The following is a 15601-nucleotide window of genomic DNA, read 5'->3' as shown; positions in this document are numbered from 1 at the left end:
CTCATATATTATATTGTATTATCAGTTTCCATGAATTAAAATGTTAGTTAACGAGAATCAAAGACCTGATAATTCAAAGACGTTGAACTATGCGAGTAACGTAAAACCGTGAGAGCATGAACAATACTGAACTTTTCCTTCTTGAGTATCCAACTCATCCAGCTCTTCCCATTTTGATGCACCGAATGCGAATACTTGGCATCGCTTCATCACACTTTCATTCAAGCTCGGTACCGAAACTATTTGCCACCTCGGAGGGAAAAATTGCAACTGTCGACAAGCTTAGCAGCAAAAAGGAAACCCTGAGAGCGCAAAAAAAAAACAAATCTAATCCAGTCCTCCTCCGCCACATTGCAATCGAATCGCTGGTATAACATACGCCGATTTGATTTCTCCTTCGCACGAATCCGAAAGAATCCGGGGTAAACGCGCCACATTTGGGTCGCACGAAAGAAGGAAAAAAGTGTGCTCAAAATTCCCTCCTTTGCCCTACAACTTTTCAACATTTGCCCGCGAGGATCAAGTTCGCCCGTGCTTTGGATATTATTTTACCAGCGCTTGAAGCGACTGGCGATCCGACCGCTGCTCCAAGGATACGCTCGCACGGACAAGTGCGATGAAAAAATGCTTTCTTTCTGGCGTTTTTTTTTGTGTGTGCTGTGCTTCAAGGCTGTTTTGATGGTCCGCTGGTTTGCGTCTGATTATGAGCCCCGAATGAAAAACGCTTCGAAAATGATTTTCATATGAGTTTTCCTGTGCCTCATGTGGAAAATCTGAGGAAAATGATGCGCCGAGGGGTGTTTAAACCGTGTCCAGATCTCGGAAACGTTGGAATTTCGCGTTTTCAGGCGTATAACAGTTATCGGATAACTGTTCGAAAACCCGTTACGGTGGGTATTTCACTGCCTAAAGTTGATCTAATACACACAAATATGTGTAAAAGCTTTTTTAACCGCAGAAACCACCATCAATCATGGTATATCCCCCCGTCCCACATCAGTTTTACCCAAGAGAATCTGCAACCCAAATCGAACGGATTGCGGAACCATCGCAGGCGCCAGGGAAAAACGTATCAGGATGTCATATTGTGTATCGTATTATATTTATGAATATGAAGAAGCGTTTGAACCGGGGGGAAATATATCGCGCATATAAACTTGGGTATATATTCAAAAGTAGCGGAAAGTCAAGCTGCTGTATCATCCTCCTCGCCGGTTTTTTCCTACCCAACGCTGGCACTGAGCTCTGTGGCGAGCGAACATCATAGCCAAACGACAGCGCGTATAATACTCGGTGAAAAAAAACATGAAAAACGGAAGTTTGGAGCGGGTATTGAGAGTGTACGGTGTTCCGCTGGGTGCTCTTCCTCCTCCGGGAAGAAAACAAGATGAATATGTTTTTAAGCTTTCCGCATGTGGTGATGTTTTTCATTGTTGTTATTACCATTTTGCGTTCTCTCCCTCCGCCACAATCGGGACCAATTGAAGGCGAACAGATGTAATAATGTTTATGTTGTGTTTCATTTCGAGAGCAACCGGAAAAAATATTGAAAAAGAAATATAACTTTGATAGGATAGCTTTTCGTGTGCTCTCGTTTGAACGCTTGGCTTTTACATTGCATGCAGAGTGTGTGCCTCCTCCCCGGTCTCGCGCACGAAGCCCTCACACCCCGCGTTCGATGATGAATTATTCATAGATTCAGGCTCTCTTGCATATGCTGCCACACAGCCAGCAAAGTGGAAAGAAGAGGGCATATCCAATCTGTGCAGTATGATAAATTTTTAAGTGCCAGTCGATAGCCGGCTGCAGGCGCCAGCAACAGCAACAACAGAGGTGGTGGCAGTGGTGGTGGCGGAAAATAGCTTCCGGTGGGAGCATGCAACGCCAGCGGATAAATAATTCATGGCATTCCTCTTCAAGTATCGTCATTAATTATATCTGAGGCACTTCGTGTAATAGCCGTCATCATTAATTAATATCGCAGCAGCATTGGCAGGGGAACGGAAGTGATTACATTCTTGCGAACATCTTGCCATTTTTCGAAAAAAAAACACATTTGCTCTGGTCACGGTCGCTATTGACGGGCCCATCTAATTTTCACTCTGCTAATGAATAAAGTCGATTTTTTATTGAACATGGAATTCCGATTTATCAATTGTTTCCAAGTATTTTCTGAAAGCAAACAATTACCTCTATGAATGTCAGATGGAATCGACAATAGTGGCGCCATCTATACGTCGTACCTCGAACTATTTGTAAAATGCGTAAGAGTTATAACATAACAATTATGAGCTATGATTGCCTTTTGCTTGAGCGTCTGCGAGCGGTTTAAGATTCTTCAAGATTCTTTTATATGTATAACAGTTATAAGTAGCCATAATAAAGGGTGTGTCACATCAAATTGCATCACAGAAAAAACGCTGTAGAAATTTAATTTTTAGGAATTATATCTTCAGCTTTCGCTTATAATCAGATAAGAGTGTATAGATCACGTTGGCCATGCTTCACTGTCAATTTTTCGTAAATTTGGAAAAATGTCGTCGAACGAAAAAGAGCGTCGTGAATTAATCCTGTGCACTTATTTCGAGAATCCGGAGTTGTCACATCGGGACATCGGTAAAAATCGTCCAATCCATGGTCAGCAGAGTACTAAAACGATACTTCGAGAACCTAACCATCGACCGGAAGGTGAAGAACGGCAAAAATGGATGCTCCGTCAGTGAAAAAGATCACAAGCGCGTAGTTAAGCAGTTTAGACGTGATCCGAGAAGTTCGGTCCGGGATGTCGCCAATAAGCTGAATTTGTCAAGTTCATTCGTCCAGCGGACCAAGCAGCGGGAGGGCCTGCGTACATACAAGGTTCAGAAGGCTCCTAACCGCGACGAAAGGCAAAACATGGTGGGGGAGATGCGAGCCCGGAAGCTGTACACCGAAATGCTGACGAAGCCGCATTGCCCGGTAATGGACGACGAAACCTACGTCAAAGCGGACTTTCGTCAGCTGCCGGGCCTGTTGTTCTTCTCCGCAGAGGACAAATTCAGCGTTCCGGAGGAGATTCGCAAGCAGAAACTATCCAAGTTTGCCAAAAAGTACATGGTGTGGCAAGCGATATGCTCTTGCGGAAAGCGGAGCGCCCCCTTCGTGATGACCGGCACGGTAAACGGGCAGGTTTACCTTAAGGAGTGCCTACAGAAGCGCTTACTACCACTATTGAAGCAGCACGAGGGCCCGACCATCTTCTGGCCGGATCTCGCTTCGTGCCACTATTCAAAGGACGTGTTGGAGTGGTACGAAGCCAACGGGGTCACCTTCGTGCCAAAGGAAATGAACCCGCCCAACGGCTTCAAGAGAAAATGGATTTCTGTTCAAAATAAACTACAACCTGACGTTGTACAGAACCTTATGGACGGGGTAGAGAGGAAGGTGCGAGCATACGGGCTTGGGCTCGAAGTATGAATAAAAAGAAAATGCCAAAAGTTGTTTAATAGTTTTTATTTTACTGTCTAAAATTTTCAAAAGGATCGGTCTACTGGGCGAATTTGTACAGCGTTTTTTCCGTGATGCAATTTGATGTGACACACCCTTTAATGAAGAAAATTAAACGTTTGTTGGAAACAAACGTGCAAAAATTATGATTTATGCATATTTTCCACTCAAAAATCCACGGCCAAAACATTTAGAAGTTTGAGAGTTATCGAGCAGGTCTCACCAGAATCCGCTAAACATTTAAAAGTTCTAATAAAAAATATGCTATGAGCTATCACTTAGGTGTCGTAAACAAATTACATAAAGTTAAAAAAACTATGTTCGATTCGTTTTAATTGCAATCCAATTTTCATATAGTTGAAGCGACCCCATAATAACAGACGGGTTTATTTACCCAAGTTTACGATAGGGCCCGATCGAGGCAAAATAAACACACCCTTATCGCACGATCCTTTTTGCGGATCGTGTGAATCATAGGTATAGTTTTATGATAGGGACGGATCGATCCCAAATAAATAAATACATTTCTCCTGCACGATCCTGTTTGCGGATCGTGTGATTCATAGGGTCTAGTTTTAAGATAGTAGTTTTCGTTTGTGCTTTGGTGTTACGATAGCGGCGAGCTTATCACAAGTTTGTTTTGTTTATTGTATTCTAAAAACAAGAGATAGGGTATGATTTTACGATAGTGGCGAAGTTATCGCAAGTTCGTTTTTCTTTTATTATACTTCGAAGTATAACGAAGAGGTAATAGATTTAAGAACAAATTTGTATATATATATTCTAGGATTGGAAAAAAGAAGAGAGTCGGAATTTGGACGCGAAAGGAGAACGGTGTTTTCCTCTGTTAAATAGAAATCCAGGGCAAGTGTTTCGTCGTCGTCGGTATTGCTGTCCTGCTGTAAGATAAATCATTGTGTGCTAATTGGTATACATTTCCCCCGTGGGCTACTGCTACAGTTTCTGTGGTTAACCGCTGTTAGAAGCGCGGAATTTTGTGCTATATCGCGAGTGAGTAGAAGCGGTTTAAGTGCCTAAGACCGCGCGGTTACACCGCATAGTTACGAATAAATCAAAAGACAATTGTGGTGTTTTTTATTTAATTTGATTTCCTCAATTCAAAAAAAAATCGCATGGAAATTATCATCTTACATACGAACTATCAAGTTAACCTCTAAACTATATGAACCCCGTTTGGAACCCCGTAACCAGAAATCCTCATTGAAATACTGTGTTCGACAATGTTGATGGAAAGTCGATGAACTTTTCAAGAAAAAAAACACATTGAATGATATCGTTAAAAAAATTGCTCTGTGGTTTCGATTTTTTGTTTCATTCTAGACAGCGATCAGCTAACATCATGTGTTAAAGCTGGGAGTTATTTTGCAAATATTTCTGTGCTGTGCCGATTGCTCGCGCCGCACAGCAGAAACTTTTCGAGCAATGAACTGTGCGTTTGTTGAATAGAATAAAGGACTGACTGCGCTAGGAAATTTTTTTTTCCGTTTCTCTCTGCAGATTTGAGAGTCGATTCCACACACATGTCACAAGTTGTATCGAGCGGAAGGTATCTGTTTCGGCTCTGGGGTCATTCTTGAGCTGTAATTAGGATTCGGCAATCATCAAAGCAAGCGACCAGTTGCGGTAGCGGTGGCCAGGACACTGGAAGCTTTTGACTAATTTGTCTGATTTGGCCTTTTTCAAGGATAGCGGGCACAAATCGCATTATCATTGGGAAAAAGTAAAAAATGGAAATAAAACAAAATATTTTTACGGCCTTTGGTGAAGTCTCACATTCCGGTTATACCCGCGATATTACTCACTGGTCTAATATTGAAGATATAGCGAGAAAATTCGAATATAAGGATTTTTGTGTACAACGAGCACTTAGCAGCAGTGAGCAGCTTAGATATTGTCGTGAATATAAAAAAAAGTATTTTGGTAGACATATAACTCATCATCACAAGAGAACGGATGCCCAGACTTGAGCTGATTTTATATCTTTGTGTTCGTCCCCACCCAAATCAAAAAGATAGACTAAATTGGAGAATATTGAAGAAAAATTTAAGAAAATCGAGAAAATACGCATACGTTCTGCAGTGAAAAGTTTGTTCAATTTTGGAGTTCACTTCTTCAATCGGAATTAACGGAATTAACTCGAATTCATGAGAAAAAAATATTTGTATTTCATTTGTGCCATACAAATGAAACACAAATTTCTGCACAACTCGAGATTTAATCAAGCAAATGGAGCCAAATTTGGCATTTGTAGGTTTGAGAGGACAAGAAATATTGTTATTATGGTACGACACTCCTCCCCCTCTCTGAGAGAGGGCAGTCATATAAATGAAACACAAACTTCTGCATAACTCGAGAAATAATCAAGCAAATGGAGCCAACTTTGTCATGTGGAAGTTTAAGGGGGCAATGAATGTTTCTGTGGTGGTTCGCCACTCCTCCCCCTTCCTAAGGTTGCCATACAAATGAAATACAAATTTACTGCATGTTCCGGAAACTAATCAAGAAAAGGGGTAAGCGCAAAACTCGAGGAAGGAATCGTCCGATTTTAGATGTCATCATTTAATATATTTTCTGCATCAAACATGTATTCCATATTAGGGAGAATCATGTTGTTTGCAAGTGATTGAAAAATCTTGAACGAGAATTGTGTCTAAATGTGTTGTATACTTTTTCATGTAGTATTGCATGTAGATTCGATTTTTCAATATTACTTTTCTGGAATCGTTACAATTTCGCAAAGTATTGAAATTTCAGCAATGTTTAAAAAATCATATAAAAATCATAGTCATTTTCGTGAACCCGATACGGCAACACTAGTCGTCAAAACTATGGCAAATTAAAACAGTATCCTAATAAAAATATGAAAGAAAAATATCTGAGTGTATACATATAAACTTGGAATATCCAAGACCTATTGTGATCTGCAAAAAACGGAAATGGTTGGAACAGCGGCCGACTAATTTTGCGTTGGGATGCTCAATGTGTTAAAATGAATGAATATCCGCCTGTCTGTATGTTCTTCATAAACATGAAAACTACTGAATCGATCGACGTGAAAATTTCAATAGAAGAGTTTTCGAGTTCATCGAGCTTTTTCTTCAGAATATTTATTTAAAATTATATAAAATAGATTATACTTCAAGAGCGCTTTTTCTTGGGATAAAAAGTTAAACATAATTTTCATTTAGAATTGCATGTAGATTCGATTGTTATCCTACTTTCTTTAAGAAGTTGCGATATTTCAAAATGTTGTTAAGTTGAATGTTTCCTAATAAAAAGTTTATTGACTCTCGAACAATGTTGTCGAACACCATATTTTAATTATACAACTGGATTTCGAGTTACATTTTTTTAAAACGTCAATGATTCTGAATATGATCGTCAAAAAACATGCGCATCTCAAATTGTTTATATGATAATGTAAATTGTACTTTTGGATGGTTTCCACCTTATGCATAAGGTTTAAAAAATCGAAGTGGGTCAGCAGCCTTAATATTTTTTTTTGTATATTTATCCTAAATACTTTTTTTTTCCTAACATAACATTAGTTATATCTTTAAAACGGTTTGTCCTATGATAAAATGTTTTATTTAAACTTGAGGAGGTATCCATATTTCGATAAAAGAATGACTTGTTGGTCATTGTTCGAGTCATTCAATTTATTTTCAAAATCAAAAAAAAATGTTTTTGAGGAAACTGGATTCCAATTTAAAATTTTTTTTTCTATGATTTTTTTTTTGTAAAATTTTGTGAAGAAAATACAAAAAAAACTATTTTCAAAAGTCGTCCAATTTTTTTCTGAGATTTCAAGTATGCAAAGTAGCTTAAATGGTCAATGTTTTTACACCCAAAATCATTCGCTACAACCTGAGAAGATGATGTCAACTCCCAATTTCAACTTCACATTATCAAAATAAATTATAATAAATTATAAATTAATCGTCTGTCTATATGTTGCCGATAGACTCGAAAACTAACAAACTAAACGACGTGAATGGTCATATATTGAGAGGTTTGAGTAGGATAAACATTACTGTGCTATCTGTGTTTAGCTCTACCTCAGAGGAGAGAGGGAGAGCTGCCATCCATACAAATAAAATTGATTTGGTGTCCGTTCCTCACGATTTAACTCAGTATCAGGCGTTTTAGTCTGCGTCAGGTTTATATGCAAAATAGAAATTATATACCGCGAGTATAGATCACGTACTTGAACATAATTTCTGTGGGAACTTGAGTGTTCGAAATGATTTAACTCAAAATATCAATTGTGGATGCGACAAAGTTCGTCGGGTCAGCTAGTATTTAAATAATAGTGAAACATGTATTTATGTTCTGCATAGACATGAAAACAACTGAACCGATCGACGTTCAAAATAGTTACTTAGAAGATTTTGAGCACGGTCGCCATGAGTTTCGAGCATTTGATCAATTTATTTTGAGACTATGTTTCAAAAGCATTCAACATAAGCAACCTGTGGTTCAATGTAATTATGCTTAGTTACCACCCATCTGATTAGTATATGATCTTGGACAAAGTTGTTGGAAATCATATGTTGCGACATCTGCACGTCATCGCTCGAAGTTCATGATGTTCGTGATATCGGAAACATTTTTCAAAAATGTTCACAATAAACCTCTAACCAAAATACCCATTTCTCGGGCTCGGGCTGTGCGTCTTGCTCGTCCCCCACTCCACACAGCATGGATGGGAAGGGAGAGCAAAATATTAGTAAATTACCCGATAATTATCACGTCCATTCATTAACAAATTAACGTCTTTCGGCCGAGAATGAAAATTAGCGTGTTGAGTGTTATTGCCAGCGCAAATATAACCGTATGAGGCGAAGTGGTCTCTCCCTTTCCCGGGTTCTTGTTCGGTTCAGCTTCCCTCTCTTCCCTCGTCCGGTGGTCATAAAGTGATGGAAAAATAGTACCGAGAAGACCGCGCGCGGTTTGAAAATAAACACACAACGCACCAAGTGGGCAGATGAAAGAAGTCGGAGTCGAAGGGGGAAGAAGACGAAGGTGTGGTTAGGTTCCACACAAACACGGAAATCGTGTGTTTTCGAGTGCGGCTTTATGGGTGCGTTAATTTTCGCCAGCGCATGATAAATGCGGATGGAAATTTTTGCTCACACACAACGCGCGCGGAGTGATGCTAAATTAGGTGTGAAAAAGTACCCCTCACAACAAACGCGCGAAATGGACCGAAAACAAACAGACCATCAAGCGCGTCGTGTTCCGGACGTTTATTGCGCGGCCGCCGCTGAGGAACAAAACAACTAATCGAGTTTTCGATTGAATCATTTTCTAAGATTAGATCGAAGAATGGGCAAAGAGTTGGGCGTTCAATATCCAGGGGGTGGTTCACGGGGACTTACCTTATCATCGTCGCCCTCGCTATCACAGATATATCCTTTGCCGGAACTGCACCGGCTGCTGGCGTCGCTGAGCCGATCCCGGGAGCTGTCCGGGTCCCGCTGGGCAACCGACGATGTGGTTAGCCGTTCCGAAGCCCTGCCACTGTCGTCCGAGGTACCGGGATCGATGTTTGGCGGCAACGACAGGTTCTGGAAGAACACAAAAAAGGGAGTAGATTAGTACAGTGTGCTGCTCTACGAGGGCACGCTAATTGAACCGCAAAATTGCGACGAACGCGCGCATTCAGGGTATGGGTGTGTAACGGAGAAGGCTAATAATCCTTCGCCATTGCTTCGTCGGGTATTCGCGCTTTGTTGTGGTTACGGTCACACAAACCGGCACCGGCACAGAAAACGACACGTTGCGGTTAGGGGACTGAGCATATCTTGCTCGGATTTTTTTTTACTCGGGTCCTCCACCGCAAGCGAGGGTAAAGCCCTGGAGTACAAAGAGGGACGGGAGAAGGACAAGATTATCTCACATATCCGGTTTCATTTGCCACTTGCAGAAGAACAGCATGATAGCAGCGTCTGCGGGTGGGAAACAAGATGGATATTGATGACACACACAGAGAATGGACACAGTTTCGCTCTGATGATTATGAGTTTTATCTCTGCTGCGGTTCGGAAGAAGTGATCTGTGTGGGGTAAAGCTAAGAAGCTTGAGATATCGATGAAAGGCCCATTGTCATTTTAGTCGTCGTTGTCGTTGTCGTATTCATCTGGAGATTTCGATCCGGATGGGTCGGAAAAAAATAAATAAATCAACGCTACTGCGACATCCGAAGAACCCAAGGGGATCTCCGGGGGTCGGTCATTCAATAACTCTAAACTGACGCTCTCATCAATTCATTCGCACCAATCCCAAGCCAATCTGCCGTCGGAATTTACACTGAACGACCATAAAACACAGATTGCTATCGTTTCTAAATAGACAAATTTGCGTAAATTCTCAATTTCCGGTGCCGGCGCCTGTCCATCTACAGGCTCAGGCAGCAGTTAAGCGGCAAAGGAAAGCTGTTGTTTTATTGATGGTTGTGCTAATGTTCTGTGTGCCGAGGCTGGGATGTGTGCAGTATCTCTTCATTCGTTCAGAGTTGAGAGTTTGTGTGTGCTCGAGAGGAGGAAAGCTTCCACCGTCTGTTATTGTTATTTGAAAATTGGATCCGATCCTTTATTGCGCGCCGTGTGCTCCTTCTGGGCTCCGACAACGATAATAGAGAGAGAGTGCGGTTGAAGCATCTGGGGGGAACTTCGAGTTGTGTGTGCACTAAGGTTCAGTAATTCAGTAGTTCCAGGGAGGCAATAAATTTGCGGCCAGAGTAATGACGGCGGCGGAGATGTGGATCCGAACGATCCTGCTTAGAAATACAAACGCTCAAGCGGGCTGGGGGCGCGAAGGGAAGCGAAGGGCTTGATGATTGTCGTCTTCAGCTCTCTACAGCTGGGTTAAATGGATTGTTAATTAACACGTTCCCCTGTTAATTAATCTTTCAAAGCTGGCACTCGACGGCTACTCGAATCGGGTAGTGCGCTGCTCTGGATTACGGGAGTTTTGTTTGCTTTTCTGAGGTAGCATGCAACTGATATTTCAACGCTGAACACCTTATGTTGCCCAGAACCATGGAATGAGACGAATTCTACGAATGAACAATCTTAGCACTCAAAATTGAAGTCTTTTCAGTTCCTTGATTTAATGTCTATATAATGTTTATATAATAAATCGGAGTGAAACGAATTCCAAAATGACATAGCTTTCTATGGAGAGTTGAGTAATCTATTCTACCAAATTTTCAAGTGTACAAATCTTCCCCGTTGTAGATGAACATGTTTCAACACCAGAATCCAGAACAAAATGGTGAAGACATGTCCCTCGAGTTTCATTTCTGAGTTTTCAGATGATCAGATCGTGTGAAACTCTGCTCTTGTTTTTATTTTTATTTTTGATCATTTCAGTTATTTTTACCTTTTCTCCTCTTTTTTTTCTTATTCTTTCTTCTTCATTATGATTCTTTCTTGTTGCCCCTCATTATTATTCCTTTCTCTGCAATGTTGTACTTTCTTTTTCCCTATTATTATTCTTCGTTTTTTTCTTTATTAATCTTTTTTCTCACTATTATTATGCTCCTTTTCTCATTACTCTTCTCCATTATAATTCTATTCTTCCTTCTCCCTCATTATAATTCTTTCTTCCTTTTCGGTACTAAAGAAAGAATAATAAAGAGAGAAAAGGGAATAATAGTAATGATAAAATAGAAAACAAAAAAAAAATAGGCAAGAAACGAGGAAGAATAATAATGATATTATTATTCTTCTTGTTCCGTATCATTTTGTTTTTCTTTCTTCTAATTACAATTCTGACTTTGAAAACGCAACAATTCTTAACCAATTTTGGATCTATTTGTAGTAAGGCATTATCCTATTTAGCCGAATCGGTGGCTACATGGTTCCCTTTTTAATACTTACTTGTTTTGTACTTTGCTTCTAGAAAAAAAAGCCAGCCCAAAAACCTTGAAACTAAATTTTTTTTTAATTCAAAAAGTGGAATATCTCTCCAATTAAGGTGAAGAGGGTACACATTCGAGAACGTTTAGTTTTGAGCCAAAACTCCTCAACAATTATAAAATGAAGCCTGAGTGAAAAAATTGGTGCATTGTTTTATTATTCTTCCCTCTGTTTGATTTTTGTATAAGAAAAGTATAACGATAACTAAACAGGTAGAGTAATGAGGAAAAAGAAAGAAAAATAATGGAAAAAAGAGGTACAGTATTAAGGACAAACGAAAAATATAGAATAGAGGAAGAATAATGAAGGAACAAAGTAAGAATAATGAGGAAAATGAAATATATGAATAATGAGGAAAAATCATAATTAAGAAAAATTGAGAATACATAATGATGAAAAGGAAAGCATAATACGGAGGCGCAAAGGTCACGAGTTCAATTCTCACTCCCGACATTCTTCCAAAAATGGAAGTAAAAGTGACGAACCAGCCAAAATTGTTGAAAGTCACTATAATAAAGAAAAAAAAAAATATAGGAGGTTGCGTCCAAGATACGACCGCATTGTTGACGTAGAATCACACTGTTATTTTATATAAGTCGCTTGTTTATACCTTCGGATATTATTCTATAATGCTGTGAAATTTTAGAAACATCTGCTTAGTAGAATAATCTCTGAAATGATTTTTTCATTGTAGAATCAGTTGACGATAATTGATTGATGATTCATTCTTGCCCTCGCAAAACAATACACTAGCTTATCGTATGTCGCAATTTATTTCATGTCAATGCATTGAAAATTAACCTCGTCAGCTATTCCGGTGGCCTTTTTCGAAATTGACATAGACTCGGCAACAGTCGATTATATACATGTTGCACCAGCACCATTTTTCCATATCTCATAACTACATCAATATATCTTTGGCACCGCATGTAAACAACAACAATGACAACACTTGCAAGTATCAAATATCATGCTACATGTTATTTAGTATTGCCTCAAAGGAATCGCACCTCTAGATATCGTTCGTACAAACTAAGCGTAAACCAAGCGCCAAACAAGCGTTCACCATAGCATGCATACAGAGCCATACATTGGTGGCTTGAAACTACTAGCAATATAAACATTTCTCCTCATTTTGCGCTATTCTCAAAAGAAACGCTTCTGTTAATATTACTGGCCTCGAAAAGAGTTGCATTACTTTCTTATGCTCGAGATAAGCGCAGCTGTCTCCCTTAGTGGAGGAAGTTTTGCTACTGCCAAGCAAAACCTAATCACATACAAAATTCCAGAACATTTACTTTTCTTGATGGTTGTTATTAACTCTTTTTGTTAATAACAACCTCGAAAACAGTAGCAATGCTTCATTATGATCAATATTAGCGCAAATGCAATCCTAGTTGAAGGCAGTTTTGCGACTGGCACGCGAACCCAAATAACTTATAACATTCCACTAAGATATTCAAGATGCTTAGTATTCTCAAATAATTTTTTGGTGCACAACCTTAACGTCTGCTTCGCCATAACGTCAGTTTAATGCATTGATGCATTCTCAAAGGCTCAAACGATGCCCTTATGAAGACGGAAAATAAACAATGTTAACTGCTTGGAAAAAGACCGAATTATGCCACACAGCTTGTACTCTGCTGTAACACCCATCGATGCGAATTCGCTGATGAGTTTGTCAAGAGCGACCGCCTTCACCACCAGCGGATTGAGCTTGATTTTGGTTGCTGCCTGGGCGTTTACATTTTCGACCGACGCGCCGAAATCGCCTACTTCGCTGTTGTTCGGTGCGGTGTCACATTCGCGAAGGTTCGGTTCAGTGCGAGCGCTTTTCACTGCACCAACACCGCGTGCATCATTAGATGACGCTTACCTCGAAATTTTATTGCCCCTGGCAATGCGTTCGTTTTTTGCAGGGCTCGAGCCTGCCTTCCTCTTCTTCTTGCCCATCGCACACTACGCGAAGCGTCCAATTTATGACGCGGAAAGAAGAACACACGATGCGAATAACGCGAAAAATGAACAGAAAAATTAAACGACGATTTCCAAGTTGGATTACCACTGGTGGGGTCCAATCTTAGATCGAAGCGCAGCGAAAGCAAAGTGAACTGGATTACTCAACAGTCCGATGCCGAATGAAAGTTTGCTTCAGCGAGATCCACTGTTTATACTCTAGTATTCAAGTATTCCCCTTCATTCTTCTTCTTTTCCATTGTTCACGGAGACTTTAAATCCTACGATTTCCCCTCCGTTGGTCGTCGATAATTTGCTCGTTATTGATAGCTCTGTTCGGGAAAGCACCCAAATGGACAGAACAAATGTATGGGAAAATAGAAACACTTAAAGTTTTCATGAATTTTAACCATTTACTAACAAGGGGATTCTAATGTATGGCATATTAAACGAATCTTACGGAATTTCCGATTCGTTTAGTATGTAAATCACCAAAATCCGTTCGCGGTAAAAATAGTTATTAACGTTAACTTTATTTCATAAAAACGTGACCTGTTTTCTGGTTTGACACCCTTAATGAAAGACGTAGTTCTACGTCAAAAAAGAAAGCATAATAACATAGAAAAAGAAATATTTTCCTTGCTTTTTCTTTTTTCGGATTCTCGGAATCTGATTATTGGTTTGATTCTCAGTTTCTGAATCTGATTCTCGAACCCTCAAGCTCTTGAATTTTGAGCTTGATTCAAAGATTCTGCATCTGATTCTCGGATTCTCTATCAAATTCTCGAATTTTGACTCTCGGGTTCTGGTTCCAATTCTCAGACATAGACTCTCGAATTTTAAATCTGATTCTTGGATTCTGAATCTGATTCAAACTCTTGGATTCTGAATCTGACTCTCGGATTCTCATATTCTGATTTCTGGATTCTAAATTTGATTATCTATCCGAATTTGATTCGGATTCTGGATGTGATTCTTGGATTCTGATTCCTGGATCCTTGAATTCAGATTCCCGGATTAAGAGTCTGATTATCTAATTCTCGAGTCGAGTGAATTTGATTCTCGGAATCTGAATCGGATTCATGGATTTTGAATCTTATTCTAGGATTCTGATCCTGAATCTCAGATTTTGGATCTGAATCACAGAGTCTGATTTCGTATTTCGAATTTTGATTTTTTTTTTCGGATACACGTATTATGATTCTCGAATTCGGACTCTTAAATTTTCCGATTCAGATTTTCATATTTTCAGATTCAGATTCTCATGTTCTCGGTAATCCGAGAATCTCTGATTCTCTGATTGTCTGAATCTCTGATTTTCTGATTGTCTGAATCTCAAATTCTCGGATATTCGTATCCACGAAAAGTTTTACCGGCCTTAAAGGTAAGCCTCTCATCGGAACAGCTAGACTTCAAACAAACGTTCCAAATCTCTGAATCTTCAAAACTGATCTCATAAAAGATTTGACATCTTAAAATGTGAAATGTGATTTGACGATGGCACAAAAAATCAATAGCTTATCAGATCGTGATGCCTTCGGGTTTCTTGATATTACAGTCGAAATTTCGGAATTACAATATTTCATTTATTCAAAATAGGTTCCAAGGTTTTCAAGTTTTAATAAGTTTATACGCAAGCTCTTCGAATCTCTAGACATTCCAGAGGCCCCTAGGACCTTCAAGGTCTTTAAATATTGAGTTAACTCTTTATATACAACTTGTCAAGTTTTGCGGATCTGAAGTCTCTGGATAAGCGACCTACTCGCGAGATGTTAAAACTAATATGTTTCGGAATTCTGAGATTATTAAGTTTTCTAGACTTCAAGTTAAAGCAGATATCCATTGATCAAGGTATCAGGTCTAAGAACTTTCTAAGGACGCTGGCAAATGAGCAGAGTCTTGAAATTTATTACCTTCGAATCACGCCGCTATTTTCGTAAAACACGAGATTTTTCATCATTCAAAAGTTCAAGGTTTCGAGCTTCCAACATTTCCCTATTGGAGAGCCATAGGATCCAAATAATTCAAGATTGAAGAATGAATTTAAAGATCTTGATATGTTAGCCAAGAAACCTCTTCAGTTTCGAGATCTGGTTTCAAAGATTCTTGAAAATCATAAGACTGTTTTTAAATCTTTGAACATTAACAATTTCATCGGAAAAATATTGAGTATCCGACGAACAGAACTTGTAGTTCCGATCGCTTTATGTTCT

General features: G+C 39.4%; 1 protein-coding gene across 7 annotated transcripts in view; it reads right to left on the bottom strand.

Moving 5' to 3' along the window:
- LOC129774403 (trithorax group protein osa) overlaps positions 1 to 15601 on the bottom strand; it is a 476322-nt gene that overhangs the window by 319161 nt on the left and 141560 nt on the right. For all 7 annotated transcript variants that reach the window (XM_055778154.1, XM_055778172.1, XM_055778176.1 and 4 more), the window contains exon 3: positions 8889 to 9077. In XM_055778154.1, the coding sequence (XP_055634129.1) occupies positions 8889 to 9077 (189 nt within the window). The remainder of the gene's footprint in view (positions 1 to 8888; positions 9078 to 15601) is intronic.

The sequence above is a fragment of the Toxorhynchites rutilus genome, chromosome 1 (genome assembly GCF_029784135.1).
Source record: "Toxorhynchites rutilus septentrionalis strain SRP chromosome 1, ASM2978413v1, whole genome shotgun sequence".
Lineage (NCBI taxonomy): Eukaryota > Metazoa > Arthropoda > Insecta > Diptera > Culicidae > Toxorhynchites > Toxorhynchites rutilus.
The sequence above is the reverse complement of the archived record's forward strand: the minus strand, read 5'-3'. Positions and strand labels throughout refer to the sequence as shown.